The sequence below is a fragment of the Poeciliopsis prolifica genome, unplaced genomic scaffold (genome assembly GCF_027474105.1).
Source record: "Poeciliopsis prolifica strain line A6 unplaced genomic scaffold, Auburn_PproV2 SCAFFOLD054, whole genome shotgun sequence".
NCBI classification, from domain to species: Eukaryota; Metazoa; Chordata; class Actinopteri; order Cyprinodontiformes; family Poeciliidae; genus Poeciliopsis; species Poeciliopsis prolifica.
This window is the reverse complement of record NW_026562429.1, coordinates 362598-382278: the sequence shown is the minus strand read 5'-3', so window position 1 is coordinate 382278 and position 19681 is coordinate 362598. Positions and strand designations below refer to the sequence as shown.

The 19681-nt window shown below is 39.2% G+C and overlaps 1 protein-coding gene and 1 pseudogene across 2 annotated transcripts; both read right to left on the bottom strand.

The window, feature by feature from the left end:
* Positions 1-632: 632 nt before the first annotated feature.
* LOC129378931 (pyruvate dehydrogenase E1 component subunit alpha, mitochondrial-like) lies at positions 633-9263 on the bottom strand (annotated as a pseudogene).
* A 945-nt stretch (positions 9264-10208) lies between these two features.
* On the bottom strand, positions 10209-17987 carry LOC129378932 (acyl-coenzyme A thioesterase 9, mitochondrial-like). 2 transcript variants are annotated; one of them, XM_055059439.1, is made up of 16 exons: positions 17862-17987; positions 16334-16428; positions 15544-15570; positions 15204-15249; positions 14494-14664; positions 14387-14424; positions 14222-14305; positions 14041-14144; positions 13439-13512; positions 12715-12782; positions 12528-12639; positions 12348-12438; positions 12023-12108; positions 11857-11944; positions 10657-10807; positions 10209-10494 (listed from the first exon to the last, which is right to left on the bottom strand). In XM_055059439.1, exons 1-16 carry the CDS (start codon positions 17873-17875, stop codon positions 10439-10441), a joined length of 1305 nt encoding a protein of 434 aa, XP_054915414.1. In that variant the 5' UTR covers positions 17876-17987; the 3' UTR covers positions 10209-10438. The 2 variants fall into 2 exon arrangements, with proteins under 2 accessions (XP_054915414.1, XP_054915415.1); XM_055059440.1 differs by lacking the exon at positions 15544-15570.
* Between the last annotated feature and the right edge of the window lie 1694 nt (positions 17988-19681).

The window sequence follows — 19681 nt, the reverse complement described above, 5'->3', positions numbered from 1 at the left end:
AACTTTATGTTACAGTAATGAGAGGCTAATAAATATCCAGATGACTTTTTCACAAAACCAGGTTTGCAGATTAATTTTCCAGATATTCTGGTTTAATTAAATCAATTCGGTTTCACTAAAGGTAAACATCTGGATAACATCTGGATTAATCTTGATGCTTCATCTGTTCAGTCAGAGCTCACACCGATCAGAAACTGATCACTTTTCTTTTTGTGGTTTATAATTAATTCTCTAATGATCAGGGAACCATTTGGTTTCATGTTTTTGTTCTGTGCTGAATCTCAACCTGCAGCTTTCAGCCCAGAAATTATTCTGGGCTGCAAATTATTTTGTAAATAATCACTTTAATGTAAAGACGTGACTTTTAATGCAACTTAAGCATTTTTGATTAAAACTGTCATTATTTACCGAGTGACACTTTGACAGACTTTCTAAAGCAATCATGAGTCGGCATCACTCTTCACTTTAAAATCTGTTTCCATTCCATTAAAAACCAGATGTTAAGTCTCACAGCGACACCTGCTGGTGGAGGACGGAACAACCAGACCTAAAACTTTTCCATTCAGTTCAAAGCTGAATTTATTTTATCTACACAAAATCTGAACAAAAAAGATCAAACTCTGAAACAGAAACACTTTCATCTTAATTTATTTCATAATAACTCGGTGGCTCAGTTACAATTCTCAAAACATCATAAATAATAAAACTTTCTGTACAAGTTCAGGAAAATAAATAAATTCATGAAGAACCTCAGATAATTCAAACTACAGATTCTTACAGTTTGTCCATAAAACAAATTAATGTTTTTATAAACTGAATGCATAGAGAATGTAAAGCTTTGAACATTCAGAAACACAGCGTCAGATTTTATATCTGCAAAATGAAAAATGGAAACGTCTTAAAATAACAAAAATATTCAGATTTTAACCTCAATACAGAGGAAACAGGACCAGCGTGACAGGAAACACCATGAATAGAAAAAAAATCAATTTCTGAGGAAAAACTCACATTTTGAGATTCATCTCAGAAATGTACAAGAAAAAAAAATTCTCAGATTAAGTTCAGAAAATTTGAGATTAATAAATATTCTAGGCAGAAGAAATTTAATTTCTGATTTTGAAAAGTCAAAAGTATGTGAAGACAACATTTCTGAGATTAATTTAATAAATTTGAGTTTGAATATTTAATATTTCAGAGATAACAGAATTTGAGTTTTTTGTAGAAACTTCCTTTTCTTGTATAATTGCTATAAAACAGCATCAGTGAAAATTTAAGTGAAAATTCAACTCATTTTTACATAAAACTAGAAATAAGTTAATGTTCTGTTTTTGTAGTGTTCAGCTGATTCTTCTTACTTTGACTGGACCTCATGACTCAAGAATAATGCTGCAAATTTTCCATCGTTGCTCCTAAAATTCCTTCAAGTTCCAGAACTGTTTAAAATCCCAGCAGGACGTTGGATTCGGGTCGGAAATGAAACGAAAATGACGGCACGTTCAGATGCTAAGCTAATGCTTGTGTTTCTGCGCCGCTAGCAGCCTGGTCCGACTCTCAGCTCATTCAATAATTTATATTCCTATTAAAAACAGTTTCAGGTGAATAAATACTGGCAGGTTTGATTCACAGTCGGGACGTTTTAGCTGATGGATTTCAGTTTGGACCAGGGGTTCGTCCCGCGGACCTCCAGCGGGGGTTGTTGGAGAAAATATGGTTGCAGAGCTCCTCCAGCGGCGGCTCGGGGTCAGAGGTCGCGAACTGAGCCGCCTCCTCCACCTCCTTACGGATCTGGATGTCGATTTCCTGAAACAGGAGAATTTTTCCATCACTTCCTGCAGGGCTTTCATATTTTCAGAGCATTTTTCCCAGTGAAACTGGAAACATGATGCAGCATCTAAAGCAAAATAAAAACGATCCGAGTCGTTGAGGTTTCTGGATTTCAAAATTTCCTGATTTTATGAGCAACAAAACGAAGGTTCCTGTTTCTCTACTTACAGAAAAGTTACGAAAGAACTGAACCAGAAAAGAAGAAACTTCACCAGAACCAATCGACCGACTGATTTCACAAGATTAAAATGATCCACTAACTGATCATTTTGATCTAAATCCAGATGTTCAGGTGTTTTTAGCACACCTGAACATCTGGATGCCAAGGTGAAAGGTCAGCAGCAATCACCATATCGACCGTCTCCCTCCGGACGTAAACTCTGGGTTCTGGTTGCAATGATGGGACCGGCAAGACCAGAACAACGTTTATGAAAGTAAAAATGGCCGCCGCTGTCTATGGTTAATTATAATGTTGTTTAGCAACAGTAAACAGTAGCATGATGATCAGATCATAATCTGAGGGAAGCTTATTAACGAAAGTTTTATTTTATTTTAGTTGAATTTTTTTCAAATCGGAATTGGCCGATCAAAATGAAATACTTTTACGAATTTTTCCCCTATTACTACGATTTCTCAAATAAAGACTTATACAAGATTTTTTTATTTTAATACAACTTCTCACATTATTAAGAATATTTTGCAGCTGCTCTGTTGTTCATAAACTTGTGCAGTGAAAAGGTAACTGTGTGTCCAAGACAACCCTCCCTACCTTCAGCTCCTCTGCAGACGCCATCTTGTTGCTGAGCAGTCGCTCCTTCAGCAGGGAGATCGGGTCGCTCTTACTGCGGACCTCCTGGATCTCCTCCCGGCTCCGGTAGCTGCACAGCGGCGCATGGTGAACAAAACAAACGCACACGCAGAATCTCCGTGGATCCGAGACTCACCTGACGCCGGGGTCGCTCATGCTGTGTCCATGGTAACGGTAGGTCTGCAGCTCCATGATGATTGGCCCCTGGAAAACAAACAGGAAGTGATGTCACCGCGCCGGATAGCAGCAGCAGAAGAAGAGCTGAACTCCCATTCAAATCTTAGATGCCCTTAAGGAAATTCAACCCTGGAGCACTGATTCGATGTCAATATTGTAAAACAATTGTTCTATGTTCTATAAAGCCCTTTATTGTTGTAAATGTATCTGTTTGTAATTAAGAGTGTTATATGTTGTTTATATTTGTTCTCTTTTTGCAATAAATATATATATAAAAAAAAAAAAGAAGAAGAGCTGAACTCACCTTCCCGGCTCTGCAGTGATCTGCAGCGAACTTCGCCGCCTCTCTGACGCAAAGCATGTCCATCCCGTCCACCTGCGGAGAAAACAGCGTCACTAACGCAGCGTCCCGCCCCGCAGCGTCCCGCCCCGCGCCATCACGGCAAACCCGAGCTTTCCTGGACGGACTGTGTGCAGCATCATACATGAGCAGCGGGCGGCTGGACGCATGCTCACACCTGCAGCTGCAGGGACGGCGCCGCGTCCCGATATAATCTAGGTCTGGAGGGCGGCGGCCGCGGCGTACGGCCCGACGCCGCCGCCGCTGCCCGGGACCGCTATGCTAACACCATGCTAACATACTAACAACATGCTAACATACTAATACCATGCTAACATACTAACAACATGCTAACATACTAACCATGCTAACACAATGGTAGCATAATAACACCATGCTAATGCTATGCTAACACCATGCTAACGCCCCGGTCTGAGCCTCACTCTGAGGCCGGGGATGAAGTCGCCCCTCTTGTAGTAGTCGGTGCTGGCCGCCGCCCGCTCCACCGACGTCCCCATGCCGTACTTGTTATTCTCACAGATGAAGACACAAGGCAGCTTCCAGAGGGCGGCCATGTTGAAGGACTCAAACAGCTGACCCTGATGACGTCACACAAGACGTTAAATGAACATCAGCTGCTAAAATAATCCAGGAACTGAACTCAAACTGAATTAAATTAACTAATCTAGAACAGTTTTCATGTTCGTTACTCAGTTCCTCAGATTTCACACAAACCTGAACTCCCAGTTATTACATCGATTTTCAGACATTTTTCTGAACCAAAAAAATAATTAAAAATGTAAATTATTCTTTCCACAGAGTCTAAACGGTGAAAACAAAGGCAATTTAAAAGGAACATTAATAAACTGAACAAAATTATGAGGCCAGAATAAGACAAATATTTAATTATGACAGTAAATATAAAATGTGGTAATTTAACTTCTCTCATATTACTACAACTATTTTCACCTTTATGACTTTCGTAATCTTTTCCTGTTATTACTGCTGTTTTCTTGTACAACTTAATGCTATTATTATTTTTATTATTACGATCTTTCCTAATTCTACCATCATTCCTGACTTTTCATGTGTGGCTGTAAAACTTGTTCCTGTATGAATATTTCTGACCTCATATGAACCTGATCAAATCTGTGTTAAGTTCAGGTTTGTGCATCAAAGTCACGTTTTTCTTTTATAAACCTTTACAGTAAATTTAACACGACCTTCATGACCTCATCTGGGTTCTAGAAAAACAGGAAGTAGTTTTTTCCTCACCTGGTTGGCGGCTCCGTCGCCGTACAACGTCACACAGATCTGGTTGTTTCCTTGGTACTGGCAGGCCAGAGCGATGCCGGCGCCCAGCGGCACCTGGACGGGTCACACAGGTGACATCATCAGCCGATGACATCATCAGACAGGTGGAGGAGCCTCATGCTAACTTCCTGTAGCTACCTGAGCGCCCACGATGCCGTTGCCGCCGTAGAAGTGAGGCGCGTACATGTGCATGGAGCCGCCCTTCCCCTTGGCCACGCCCCCTTTGCGACCTGAACGGAGCAGATGGAACACGGCGTCAGCCACCAGACCCGGTCAGAACCGGGCAGACCCGGGCAGAACCGGGCAGACCCGGGTGGGTCGGCCGTCTCACCTGTGAGCTCGGCCAGGATCTCTTTGACGGAGACGCCGCGGGTGTAGGTGTAGCCGTGCGCTCGGTACGCCGTGATCAGGTGATCCGACGGGTCGATGGCGGCTTCGATTCCAGCAGCGCACGCTTCCTGTGGGCAGAGACGACGTGACTCCAACATCCAGAACCACAAGCTTCAAAAACATCCCCTCACATCATGGACTTTGACTAGGCCACAGCTAAACCTGTGGCTAAACAGTAAATGTGTCAATTTTTAAACAAAACCTGATTAATTAGTTCTAAGCTTGTGGCCCTTAGTTGTCATAGCAACACTCAAGATGGCCGTCAACTACGAAGTTTCTGGAACTGTGATGTCACATGAGAACTATGTTTAGGTTGGAAAGTGTTTTTCAACTCCTCCCACAGCCTTAAAGGTTAATACTGAAGTCAGACCAGATTGTTTCATTCACACCAGTTCTGTTTAATCCAGTTTAATCCAACTCCAGTTTGTTACTCTAGAAAGTTCAGTTGACGTCTGAACTCTAATCAAACTCTGGTCGTCTGCAAACCTCGGTCATGAACTCTGGATCAGTTCAAATGCATGTGAACACTAGGAAGTGGACTACAGCGCAGGGCATTCTGGGTAATACAACCAAAACAAACTAGCCTGATGCTGGCAGGAGAAATGCCTCATGGTGAGATGAAAATATGTCGCTAAAATCTGACGACCCTCCATTTTGTTTCCATTTGGTGAAGGAGGAAGTTTCTCTCAGTGTTTTCAGACGTTGTTACATCATTTCCTTCAGTGGTTTTTGGTGCAGCGCCCCCACAGGTGAGGAGTGGAACAGGTTTTCCAAATCATTTGGTTGTTTCGCAATGGAACAGTCTGATGTACCTGCCCATCATAGAGGTGGCAGAAACCCCGGATGATCTTCTGCTTGTAGAGCTGGTCGGCTTTCAGCTCCATGCGCCGCACCGTCTGCATGGTTCGGTAATACTGCAGGCCCTGCTCCCGCGTTAGCTCCGCCTTCACAGGAGGCCCCGCCTCCAGCCGGTGCACTTCGCATTTCTGCAGCAGAGAAGAGACAATTTCACAACACAATCTGGTTTCCTCCTCTAGTTTGGTAAATTACAGACGAGCCTGAAGTCAGAGGGCGATTGGCTCCTCACCTTGATGTCAAAGGTCGCCTGAGGAGTGAAGTCGGATAAGGAGCGGGAGGCGACGACTCTGGCGCCCTGAAACAGATCAGCGCTCCATTAGCTCATCGGATGACGGCAGGATTACAGATCAGAGCAAACGGATCGGCTGCACTGAGCAGCGCCAGGCTGCCTTCCTCTTCACAGTGGGGGAACTGGGACACGACAGACTGGGCTGGACTGGACTGGACTGGACTGGGCTGGACTGGACTGGACTGGGCGGGTCCGGGTTTGGCTGCAGCTACACACCGATTGGGAGAACCAACAAATCCTCAGCCTTCAGTTTCTGTCCAGTTTGTTTGAAATAAAAATAAATAAATTTCTGAGAAGAAAATTTAATGGTTTAATAATTCAAGAAAACTTTTAGAAAAAGAAAAAACATTTAGCCACATCTGCAGCTTGTCTTCTGTTAGACATTAAAAACATTTGGACAGTTTTCTTTAAAGAACCAGATATCATCAGTGGTGGCGTTCCACCAGGACGTCGGCTCGGACCATTTGTTTTCTCCAGCTTCCAGTGGCCAAAAAATATTAAATAAAACTAACAATAACGGGTAAAAAGGTTTACAATATTCTTCCTATTTTTACCCCACATCTAGAATAATTGAACGTAAAAATCTTTATTGATTCTTATTTCCTCAACACAGCGACCGTTGTAACATTAATGTGGTCTCTAGCGCCCCCAACAGGTACTGAATGGTTTAATCAACAGTCCTGTCATCTGAAGGTTTTATTTGCTCCAAAAGAACTGAACCAGATCGATTCCAGCAGATTCATGAATCAATTTTAAGATGCCACTCGATCCCATTTAACTTAATTTACAGTTTTTCATAGAATAAATCATTTCATTTTCAAAACAAAAACTGCAGAACTGAGCAGCCATTTTGTTAAACTTGTGGTAAAATAAAACTCGTTTAAAAATATTTAGTGATTTCAGACCAGCAGGGTTAATTTCTTAGTAATTAATGTTTCCAGTCATTGGTTCCCGGCCCAGTTAGTGAGCAGCCAGACAGAACAGGAGCTGCAGGAGGTTCTTACGGGTCGGTCGGTCCGGTCCGGCCGGCTGCTCACTAACTGGGCGGCGCCGCCTGCTGCTGCTGGTACTGGTGGTGGTTTGGGTGGGAGCCGTCGGGCCTGTGGGGGAATGGGCGCCGCCGCTGGAGGAGACGTCAGATTGACGTATTCTGACAGGCCAATCAGCAGCTGGGGAACAAAGGAGCCAACCAATCAGAGCTGAGCACAGCCAGGGAGCGCTAGAGGCTACAGGTGAGGAAACTGGAGGCTAAAACAGAGAAACAAAATCTAGACACAAACAACTTCATTTATAATCCAGCTGGTATTTAATCTCTAATCTTTACTAATCTCAATTTTAAATCAACAATGAAAAACCCTCAAATCTAAATATTTCACAAAATACTGCAATGATCATCTCCTTTTCTCCTCATCTGTGATCCATCACTCTGGCCTGCAGCATTCTGGGTAATTTTATATTCATCTGCCCATTTGGCTAAATAACCAAAATAAATATTTAAACAATAATATATGGTGGAGCTTTATGTGATCATATGAAAGATTTTACTTGATGCTTTAGGCTGTTTGTCATTGAAACAATGATGTCATTAAAACAATGATGCCATTAAAACAATGATGGCTGACAGGTTAAAACAAATGCTGCTGCAACGTTGCTCCAGACCACTAGAGGGCGCCGATCATCTGGGACCAAACTCTCAGTACAGACAGAATGTCCAGAAGAAAAGTTGGTTTATATTTAAGTAGTAAATTACGGACTCTATACTCCCCCCAGAGGTCTGGAGGACTTTATTAGCAGTCGGTGGAGTTTTACATTTGTTTTTGGAAACCAACTGGTTGCTGTTGAATAAATTACTGCGGTAATATTTAAGTAGTTAGCATAAAACAATCATAAGAAATATTTTTTAGAGGTGCACAGATTTTTTTTACATTTTTTATAACTGAATGACTAAAATCAGTTTCAGTCTCTCAGTGCCATTGAGTTAAAACCTGGAAACTAAACATAAAGAGGAAGAGGAAGGCAAATCTAAGTTAGAGAATAAAAACAGTGGAGATAAACCTGATCACTGCAGAGGGAGGAATGTGGGACCAAACGTCAGCTGCTGCTTACCTCCGACACGGTTTGCTCTCCCTACGGTTCAGGTGCCGGGATGGGGAGGAAGGAGAGGAAGAGGAGGGAGAGAAGCAACAAATGAATGGGAGGTTGATCAGTTTGTGAAGGCTGAAGGCGGCAGAGCAGGAAGAGGAGAGAAAACTGGAGGGAAAAAGCAACAACAAGGATCCTACAGTCAGACTGTGTTTGTTTGTGTTTTAAGGTTCAAAGGTCAAAATTAGCATCAGAATTAAACCCAACTGAAGTTTGGGTTCATTTCCAGAGTCTGTAGGAACCTGCTGTCCCTGAACGCCCCATAAGGTTAACCTTTACATGCTGCGTTCAGGTTCACTACTGATAGAGATGCAATGATTGAGTGGAAAGTTATTTATTCATAACTTCCAAATAATCAGCTTCATAAATAACCTAGGGGAAGGAGGTCAAGGTTATCCATCTGGATGAGTATTAAACATGCCTCTAGAGAATCAGACATATTCAAGTTTCTAAACTTAAAACTTTAAAAATCTACAGTTTAATAAATGATCTAATGGAATAGTTTACAATAATAAAGCAGCTCAGGATGAAACAAGTTAACAAATCTTTATAATGAAACTTCATTATTGAGTTCAGCATCCAGAGCAACATCAGCTGACAAAAGATCATTTAATCAACTGGATGTTTTCAACCATAAACTGAAGTTTCATTCAACATTTCAGTAGATTTTCTTGTGAAAAGAAGATTATATGATTCAAGCTCCTAAAGTTTTAGCTGCATTTTGAGCAACAAGCTTCACTGATGGTTAAATCAGAGCATCATCATCAGGACAAGCTGCTTAGAGGAAGGAAACCACCACAAACACAGAGAATTATTCACTCAGAAAACATCTAAAAACCCACCAAGTTACCCTGACATTAAGCACGTGTTCAAAAAGCAACATCCGAGCAGAAATAGCGTCACATAACCACAGGAAGACATTAGCTGCTGCTAGCAAGGTCAGCTACCGGTTAGTATGAACCGGTTCCGTCCGGATCCTCCGAACTAGAGTAGAACCACTCACCGCACTCCTCCCTGTGATCCGGCACAGAGCGTTTGAAATGATCGCCATCATGGTTTTCATCCTAGTGAAGGACGCGGTGACTGCTGACAGGATTAACTGCTGCTGCTAGTGGCTAATGTCCGCGTTCTTACCGTCCGACTGGAAACAGGGGGCTTTAAATAAAGATTCCGTCCTAAGTAAAGTGGGAAGACGATTTATTTTTTAACATCCACAACTTCAATCTACACATAGATGGATAAAACAAGAAATCTGACGTTTCATAAGCAGAAAGGACCAGAATGAGCTTTGGTTCCATAAAGCTCCAAACGACCGGTTTATTTGGGCCACTGTAAACATGAAAAGGAATACATTTCTAAAAATGTTCTGAAATTTGTTTTTTTACATTTAGAGCTCAAAAGTCAAATATTTGAGAGAGAAAAAATCTATTTCTTTCATTAGATTCAGAAATTTTTAAGAAAAAAAACCATGGACATTTTCTGAGCTTGAAAAGTCAAAAATGTTTGACTTAGAAAATCTCTAAAAGACAAAAACTGACTTTATGAGCTCAGAAAATTTACTTTTTTTCTAGAAAATATGTAAAATAATTCTAAAATGTTTTTTTTTCTAGAAAATGTAAAATTTTTGTGGGTCAAAAATTTCTGAGGTTAATCATAAAACTTCTGACTTTTCTTTAAATGGAAATTTACTCCTTTATTTTTTCCATCTACAATAACTAACTTATCGATCTTAACCACACTGTCTGGGTCATATTTGTCAATGTTTTGTTTTTTAACAGGGACACAGAACAACCCAAATAAAACATTGCAAAATTTTATAATTCGCCATAGTAAGTAGGTCAAAGAGCCGCTCGTAGCTGCAGATTCCTGACGTTTCTGATGAAAACACATAAACTACCAATCAAAAGTAAAAATACTGAAAGGAAAAATTAACAAAAAATAGAACAAAATTATTTTGGATAAATGTCACAATAATGTGATTTTAACAATCAAGAGGAAAGAAGCACTGTTTAAGACAAAATTAAAAACAGGAACGACTGTAAATGAGCTAAATATAAATTATTCTTTGCATTAAATCAACACATGCAGAAACAAAGTGCCGTGATCCGTCAGTTTAGCATAATAAATGTAGATAATTCATGATAGTTATGTGTTTCTATAGGTGAGACGCCACTAAATGTTTTGGTTTATAAAAAATACTAACAAAAGCGTAAACGTTTGTAAAACTTTGGCATGAAATATTTTAATTTCATTCGTTGTTTGTCATGAAAGCTTCCTGTGGTTTGGTTCCGACCCGTCAGGACTCCACGGTTTGGTTAAAGTGTCTTTTCCCGTCCAGATAGAGCATCGACTCTGGAAAACAAACAAACTCCAGTCAAATCTGTGAGGAAGCAGCCAGTAAGACCAGAACCAGAACCAGAACCAGAACCAGAGCCAGAACCAGAACCAGAACCAGAACCAGAACCAGAACCAGAACCAGAGCCAGAACCAGAACCAGAACCAGAACCGGCTCACCTCCGTACGTCCGGGGAACGATGCTGGGAACGTCGCGGTCCGAAGCGAAGGTGTAGTGGAAGATGTTGGTGGTGCTGTGCTGCCGGGTCAGCGGGTCAAACACCTCGCTGTGAACTCTGACCTGGATGTACTTCCCCTGGGTGTAGCAGACCTGAAACACAGGAACAAAAACTAATAATTACGACTCAATTATAAAGATTTTCTGACAGAAATCTGTAATGAAATCACAGATTTAAATGATGCAACTTTGGAAAAATTTTCAATATTTTCCCCTCAAATTTATTCCAAAATCTCTAAATAGAAGAATAATGGGAAAAAAACTTTTACACATCTTTCTTTTCTTTAAAGTACTTGAAAAGCTCAATTTCTGTTGCTAATCATTTCAATCACATCAAGCCAGGCTGATATGCATCAGAAATATGAAACGCTGACACCTGCAGGTGGGAGTTAGCAACAAATACCCAACGGTTTTTACCATTTTGGGGAAAATTTGCAATAAATGTACAATTATACTTTACCATGATGGCATGTAAGATGTTTAAATCCCAGACAAGCCCCCGACGTTTATGACCCATCAACGGCCACAACAACAAAGATAAACATGAGTTTATAAAACATAAATGTAGCTTTTTATGTTGCTTTTGGTGAAAGACAGAAGGAGGTTCTGCTTTTTTTAAAGATTTTGCAAAAGCACAAAATCTTAAAGTAGTTCAGTCTTGTTTAAATATATGAAACCTTTCAATAACATTTCATCAAATGTAGGAGATTTTCTTTAGGTCAATAATTCCTTAATATTGTGGAAAAGGTTCTAGTTCCACTGATAGATTATTTTACTTAAACATGGGAAAATGTGTTGGTATAAATTAAATAATCTTCCAGTTGAACTAATATTTTTTCAGCAACATTAAGAAAATATTAACTTAAGTTTCTCCATCTTGATGAAACATCAACTTAGTTTCATCTTATTTCAACTGAACAAAGATATTTACTTTAGAAACTAAACAAAATACTTGGTAATATTTTGTGTTTTTGCAACGTTGACCTAAAAATAAGTTTTTAATTTTCATGCTTTTCTTGTTGTTAATATTTAAATGCAGATTTAATCAACCACCTTGTCATGTCTTTAACATCCATACAGACTGAAAATGCAGATTAGGATTAACCCTAACCCTAAAACCTCTTTAGCGTTGCATGTCTGACCTGCGATGAGAGCATCAGCAACGATCCGATCTCGACGGGTTTCTGGAACAGAATATCATCCACGGCCACCAGACTGGGTCGGCATCCTCTGCAGCACAGAGAGCAGCGTCAGGCCTGAACTCTAACATCCGAGCGTTGTCTGCTCTGATGTCAGTGAGTCTCTCACCCGAAGGAGCAGGCGTTGGCCCAGCCCAACTCGTAAGCTTTCCTCATGAGAAAACCTCCGAAAATCCTGTTGAAGATGTTCCTCTGCTGCTCAAAACACAAACAGCTGGAGGTTAGAAAACCTATTCCAGACTAAACCTTTCACACTTCAACTCAGGATTATCTCTGTTCTCTCAATCAAAGGGTGTTCAAAGTAGGGGGCGGGGGCCATTTGTGGCCCCTGGACTGATTTTTTGTGGTCTATTGACACAATCCAAATTAGAAAAAATATATTTTCAAAAATAAAGCTCTTAAAATGGACACATTGTGCATGTGTTGTGTCTCACCTGAGGGTGGCAGATCTCCAGGCCTTTCAGTTTAGCGTCTTCCATCCAGACAGAGTTGGGAGGCAAAACTCTGCTGCGGAAACTAACTGTGCTGAAACCGGACATAAAGCAGCGTGAAGAACAAATAAAATCAACACAAAACGTTCAAAATAAAGACGGGAGAAAAACTTCTGGTCGTACTTTGCATCCAGAGTGTTGAGGAACAGATCATGGATGATTTTCTGCTCTTCGTTTGTGGGAGCGACTTTCAGCAGAGACGCCGTGCTCAGCTCCACACGACGGGATTTATTAGCTGGACAGAAGAAGAAGAAGAAAGCGGGGTGAGAGTTCGTCCAGCAGGTCAGAAGTTCACCTGAAGGATTCACACCTTCTCCTTCCTGCAGAAGTTTCTCTTCCACTGGACCTTCAGGCGCCAGCGGATTCACAAACGCCGCTCTGCAAACAGGAGAACAATCAGCTGGGTTAAGGGAAGATTTATACTTTTGTTTTAAGACACAGAAAATTTTGTTTGCTGGAAAAAACACTTGAAATTATTATTTTCAGAAACTTTCCAGAGAAAACTTGGAAATGTTTCAGCTTGAAAAGTCAAATATTAGCTACAAAAAGCTCTAAAATGTTAAGATTATTTTCAGAAACATTGTGAGAAAAAAAACCTAGACATTTATTGATCTGAGGGTTTGAAAATTTGCAAGAAGTCACACAACGCTCTGAAAATGTCAAGGTAAATAAACCTGCCACAACAAAATCTAAAGGCCTTTGATTAATGTATTTAAGTTTCATTTGACATATTTAAGAGTTTATATAATGATCTAGATTATCCACCAGAAATCGACGTCATTCTGATTCCGTCTCATTTTGTTTGTTGATTGGTTGAAATTGTACCAGAGGAATTGAGTTCAATGGGAGAAATCCCAGATGGAGCAGAGAAGTGAGATGAGAATCAAACTGCATAAGAAAGCAAAGGCCAAGCTAAGTAATGATGCTAATTATGCTATAAATTGTAGGAATTTGACACTTCTGAGCTTCATTTTTGACAGTTTTTAAAAGGTTTAATGTGTATACAGGAAGGAGAGCAGCTGTTGGGTCGGTACCTCTTGTTGCCCGGATCTCGGGCCACCATCACAAACGTAGCGTCCAGAACCGGGGCGTACGCTCCGTCCCGGTACTGCAGGAGGAGAAAAAACGTCTAACAAAACCTTCATTTACTTCCTTCGGGATTTTACCACATCGTATTAGAGCCACCAGAGATAAAAACGGAGCAAATTTCCAACAAAAAACTCAGTTGGTTGAGTCAAAATTTGTAAGAGAAAAAAAAACATAATTATGATCTCAGAACTCGTCAAGAACATTTCTGAGCTGAAAACGTTGCAAATATTCTAGAAAAACATGTTGTGATTCGTCTTGGACACATTCTAGAAAAAACTTTGAAAAAATTGTAAACTTTTCAAACTCAGAAATTTTGACAATTTTCCTGAAACATTTTTGAGATTAATTTCAATATTTCAGTTTTTTTTTTTTTTTGACTTTTCACATTTTTTTCTAGACAATTTCTGAGATTTTTTGTGCAAACTTTCCTCCATCATGGCTCTAATGTGCCGTTGGACTCAGATCCCAGAAAAACAGTCAAAGTTCAACGAAGAATCTCAGAGAACCGGTTCAGAACCAGACCAGAACCGGGTCGGTCGGCGTTCACCTGTGACATGTGCATCTTGGCCTCGATGGACGACCTCCCGACCCAGGTCACCTGACCCGTGAACTTGATGTCGCAGTCGGGGTAGACGACTTGCTGCCTCATGTCTGCAACATGAAAACCAAACGTCAGAACCCGACCCGACAGAACCGGCAGCGACGCGGACGGAACCGCCGACTCGTACCGATCTTATCCACCAGCGCCGTGACGATGGAGAGCGGCGAACGCTTCAGCGCCGGGTTGTAGGTGTGAGAGTAAGAAATGAGGACTGAGGAGGAGGAGGAAACGTTTCAGTCTCTCATTTTAAAAAAATATACATATAATATTTATCATTGTTGCTTATTTTTACCTGCCAGGCTGTCCAGGTCCTCCAGGATCCTCCCAAACCTGATCAGAGACACAGAGGTCAGAGGTCAGAGGAGCAATAGCAGGAAGTGGGGGCTGGCGCTGCGCTACCTGACGGTGTTGTGGTAGGTCAGGTATTTCTCCCGCAGCGCCGGCTCCGACCCCAGAGGCAGGTGAACCTCCAGGAAGCTGTCCTTCATCCGCTTGGCGGGAAGCTCTTCCTGAGACCTGACCAACATGGACGACAGGGACACGCGCTCCGCCATGGCCTGCTGGTGGTCGCTACAGCGACAGAGAAACAGAGGACAGCATTTCACTCTTTACTTTAACAGACAAACCGAGACTACAGGCTTTTATTTTGGTAAGCTACTTGTTAAGGTCGCCATGGCAACAAAAAAAGGATGAAAATTTTAGCTTCAGTCGTCAAGGAAACAAAGTGATTAACAGCAATTAAAGTTTAGTAACTTGAAATGTTTATAGACCAAAAATCTGATTGTTTTAATAAAAAATGTTTCTTATTGCATTTAAAGGTATATAACATTTAATGATATTTAAAATATTAAATAAAGAGATAAATAACATTTATATATTAAACTGCGATTTTAGTTTAAGTTAAACATTAATGTTTATTAAAAAAATGGATTTTAGGCAACAATAACACACAGTAAAGAAAAAACATTGAAATTATGTTAATAAAATGTCATTTAAAACTCTTTCTACACATCTTGAGTATCTTTTCCTGTCTAATAATTACAACAAAAAAGAAAATGAGCTCAAAGAAAATCAGAGTTCAGCGTCGACCAGTAAAATAACTGATTTACCTCCAGTTTGTTGAAGCTCCAACTATTTCCCTCAGCCTGTTTCGCACTGAAACAAGAGAAAACAGTCAGATTTGTTTCCCAGAGCGACGATGAAGAGGAATGAAGGACTGCAGAAGATTTCACTGTTTCTCCACTAAACCAGCCAGAAACTAAAAACTACAGACAGGGAGGAGAAAAACAGCTTAAAACGCTGAAAAAACAGGATTAAAAGAGACGCTGTGGTTAAAAAGCAGCCCTGAAATCAGACGAGTTTCAAAAAAATGGAAGAATAAAAACAACAAGCAGGAGGAATTAAGAGTAAAATGAAAATGAAATCATTAAAGGATTGGTTTAAATTTACCATTTGAAACATGTAAAAGTGGATTTCCTGCAAAAAGAAAACAAGATAAAAACTCATTAAACATCCAGAGAACTAAAAACAACTCAAATTAATTTTTACTTCAACTCAGGAATGTTTAGATAATTAGTTTGATCTGGAGAAAAATTACATATGATTGAAAATAAAGTAATGATGTTCATTTATTATGATTCATTACATCGTTATAACCATTAATAATATTAAACACATTTCTACACTGCTGTAAATCATTCATTTATATTCAGCTTCAACATTAAATTCAGTGGGCGGGGCTTATTCTGCTATATAGGAGCTGATTGGTTGAGGTGAGTCTGTGTGAAATTCAACCAATCAGATGACAGAATAATTTTAATTATGAATAAATTATGAAGCAAAGCAAATATGGAATCACTTTTTTAAATACAGAAATGTGAACATTTCTCACATAAAATATAATTTAATCCAATTATTTATTTTGTTATTAGTCCTTCATTATATTATGCATTTAAAATTGCATTGTTTTTGTCTATTTACTTGAATAGAAGTGCAGTTTTATTGAAAAAGTCACTTATAATTGTTTTATTCATGTGAAACTTTGATAGTTTGCAATCGATGATGGTCAACAAATATAAATTGATGCTCAAAATGTAAAATGTATCAATTTAAAATCAATTCTGAAGCATAAAACCAGCAGAGCGTCAATACTTTTTACTGTTCATAGTTTTCAAGGCAACAATTTCATAAACTCTTAGGAAAATATGATCTTGAAGAAGATCTGTGTCTGCAGACTCACCCTGGTCCATGTCGGGAGCCAGGCCGCGTCTGGATGCTGCAGCCGAGCAGAAAGATCTGCAGGGCAGGGAGGCAGCAGGCCTCAGAGAGAGCAACCTGGAGAGGCAGCAAAATAAAGCAAAACATCAACAAAACATCAATAAAACATCAGCAAAACATCAACAAAACATCAATAAAACATCAGCAAAACATCAACAAAACATCAGCAAAACATCAACAAAACATCAATAAAACATCAACAAAACATCAGCAAAACATCAACAAAACATCAATAAAACATCACAAAACATCAATAAAACATCAACAAAACGTCAGCAAAACATCAACAAAACATCAACAAAACATCATCAAAACATCAATAAACATCAACAAAACGTCAGCAAAACATCAACAAAACATAAATAAAACATCAACAAAACTTCAGCAAAACATCAACAAAACATCAACAAAACATCAACAAAACATCAGCAAAACATCAACAAAACATCAACAAAACCTCAGCAAAACATCAACAAAACATCAACAAAACATCAATAAAACATCAACAAAACATCAGCAAAACATCAACAAAACATCAATAAAACATCAACAAAACATCAATAAAACATCAACAAAACATCAGCAAAACATCAACAAAACATAAATAAACATCAACAAACATCAATAAAACATCAACAAAACATCAACAAAACATCAACAAAACATCAACAACGTCAGCAAAACATCAACAAAACATCAACAAAACCTCAGCAAAACATCAACAAAACATCAGCAAAACATCAATAAAACATCAACAAAACGTCAGCAAAACATCAACAAACATAAATAAAACATCAACAAAACATCAATAACATCAACACACGTCAGCAAAACATCAACAAAACATAAATAAAACATCAACAAAACATCAATAAAACATCAACAACATCAATAAAACATCAACAAAACGTCAGCAAAACATCAACAAAACATAAAGAAAACATCAACAAAACGTCAGCAAAACATCAACAAAACATCAACAAAACATCAACAAAACGTCAGCAAAACATCAACAAAACAAATAAAACATCAACAAAACATAAATAAAACATCAGCAAAACATCAACAAAACATCCACCAACTCACACATTCTCCCCTTTAAATCATCACAGCTTCGTTTCAAACTACACTTTGTATTTAATGGAGTTATATTTGTTTCACTGAAGTTTAACAAAGTAACGCAGCAGGGAGCGAATAGAAAATATGAGTAAAGATTTATTTAATGGGCTGAAAGGTTCTGCTGGTCTCGGTTCTGGAGACACTCCTTTTTATGAACGCCTCCGCCCAGACTTCACTGACTTCTTCTTGATAGAAATACATCAACATTAATACAGAAATACATCATCATTAATCCCAGAAATTAGGTAAATAATCTCCGCTACATCCAGTTCATTAGGCTCTAATCAGCCCAGAGAGACAGTCAGACCGGCGGTGAAGGAGCTAGAAATCCGCAGCGGAAGCGTTAAAACTGGTTTTAAATCGGAACCAACCTCGGTGAGAACATGATGTAGTCTGAGCTCACAGCGGAACCGGTTTCTGGGTCCGAACTGAGCGACGAACAGAAGAGAAACCGGACAGAAACCACAGGCTTTCTCTGGAGGACGCTGCGCTGCGCTGCGACGCCGAACACTCGGCATAAAAACATCTGCTTCCCGGTTCATACGTCATCACGTTCCCCTTAAATTGACGCATGACGCGTCACTGCACAGCAAGGGGTTTTTATGCCCTGAGTACTGTCTGCCAGGCACCTCTAGCGAGATAACCCACGTTCTACTTCGTCTATTGATCTGCATTATTGTTGTAACTTGCAGTGTTTCTATTTTTATGCTTTCACAACTATTATCTTTAATGATTCACACTAACATCCTGGATTAACTCATCTTCAAATATTACTTTTTATTAAATAGTAATTTTAAATCAAAAATAACTTTAGAAAATAAGTGACTCATAAAAATATGATAATATAAAATAGTTTTCTTCATATAATTTAATTCCAATAATCAAACAGATATTTTGATATTTTAAATAACTGTTAGTGTGGCTACAGTTGCTAAAACTATTGTCTTCACCTCAGTAATGAAGAGGCTGCTGAGTTGCAGAGCTCCTCCAGTGACACAGTGCTGCTTCCTAAATGCACATTATCACAGATCCTCCCCCTCAGCAGCCATTAGACTTAGAATCATCACTGCTCCCAACAAAATCTAAATGTTTACATCCCTGCTGGCACCTGCAGAGGTTTTACCATTTCAACTGATATTCCTGTAGCTGTTTATCGGTTACATGTTCATTTGAATCTAAAAAGAAAATGCTACTTTTAACTTGCCCTGATTACACAGTGAGTTGCTTAATATAACAACATGCATTTTCCATTTACCTTTAACTTGATGCTGCACTAAAATTTCCCACTGTGGGACAATAATGGATATTTATATTTCTAAAGGAACATAATCATATATAACATAGGAAACTCATTGTGAACTAAACAGGTTTCTGAACTTTAAATGCAACATTGATTTATTGAATTATATTCAATAAATTAGAACATGTGTCCCAATTAGTCTCATTTGTTGGATTAAAAGGACCTTTTGAAAATATTAAAATTTAAGCAGGTGTGAAAAGTAAGTATTAAAAGTATGAAACAAACTTTTCATACTTTTAGTACATTAGTTTTTTTCTATAATATTCAGACTCTGCACTGGGATTGTCTCTTATTTGGGAAAAAATATAAAAAAGGCCTTCAGAGGGTATCATCAGTATCATCAGCTCATATTTATTTGAGTTGTTTTTGTGACCTTAAAAAGTTTCAACTGATTCAAAAAGATTTAGAGTAACAACCAGTGAAAGATACAGAAAACACCAACGTCTGGTTACACATTCACTTCTAACCGTCTTGTATTCATGAATTATCAGAATCCTTGCTGTGACCTCAGTCCAACCCTCATGGTTTCCCTTCTGGGAGGGATGGAAAATTCCTCTTCTTGCCTCTGTGGTCAGTAACAGCTGCTGTCCTCCAATTAATTACAATTTAATAACATTTGGAGCACTAAAACATAGTTTTCAAGCTATGTATTCATTTCTGCAGTAAATAAATTTGAATGATTCGATGTAGATACGCTTTAAAGTTATTATTTTTTGTTTTAATTGAAGAATAAATCATGTTTAAAGTTTTTATGTTAAATAGTCAAAACAAAAATCCAACGTTCAGCCCTTTTTATGCTGATTGGACGAACAGAACTCTGGCGGCTGCTGATTGGTCAGAAATCTTAGAGCCCGGTCAGCTGACCAATAGGAGTCGAGCGCGAGCCGGCTA

What these genes read in the sequence shown, in the direction of transcription:
- LOC129378932 (XM_055059439.1), bottom strand. An exon ending in GGACCTGGACAGCCTGGCAG is followed by an intron (nt 14,306 to 14,386) that starts GTAAAAATAAGC and finishes CCTCCTCCTCAG; the next exon opens with TCCTCATTTCTTACTCTCAC. An exon ending in CTCAACACTCTGGATGCAAA is followed by an intron (nt 12,439 to 12,527) that starts GTACGACCAGAA and finishes GTCCGGTTTCAG; the next exon opens with CACAGTTAGTTTCCGCAGCA.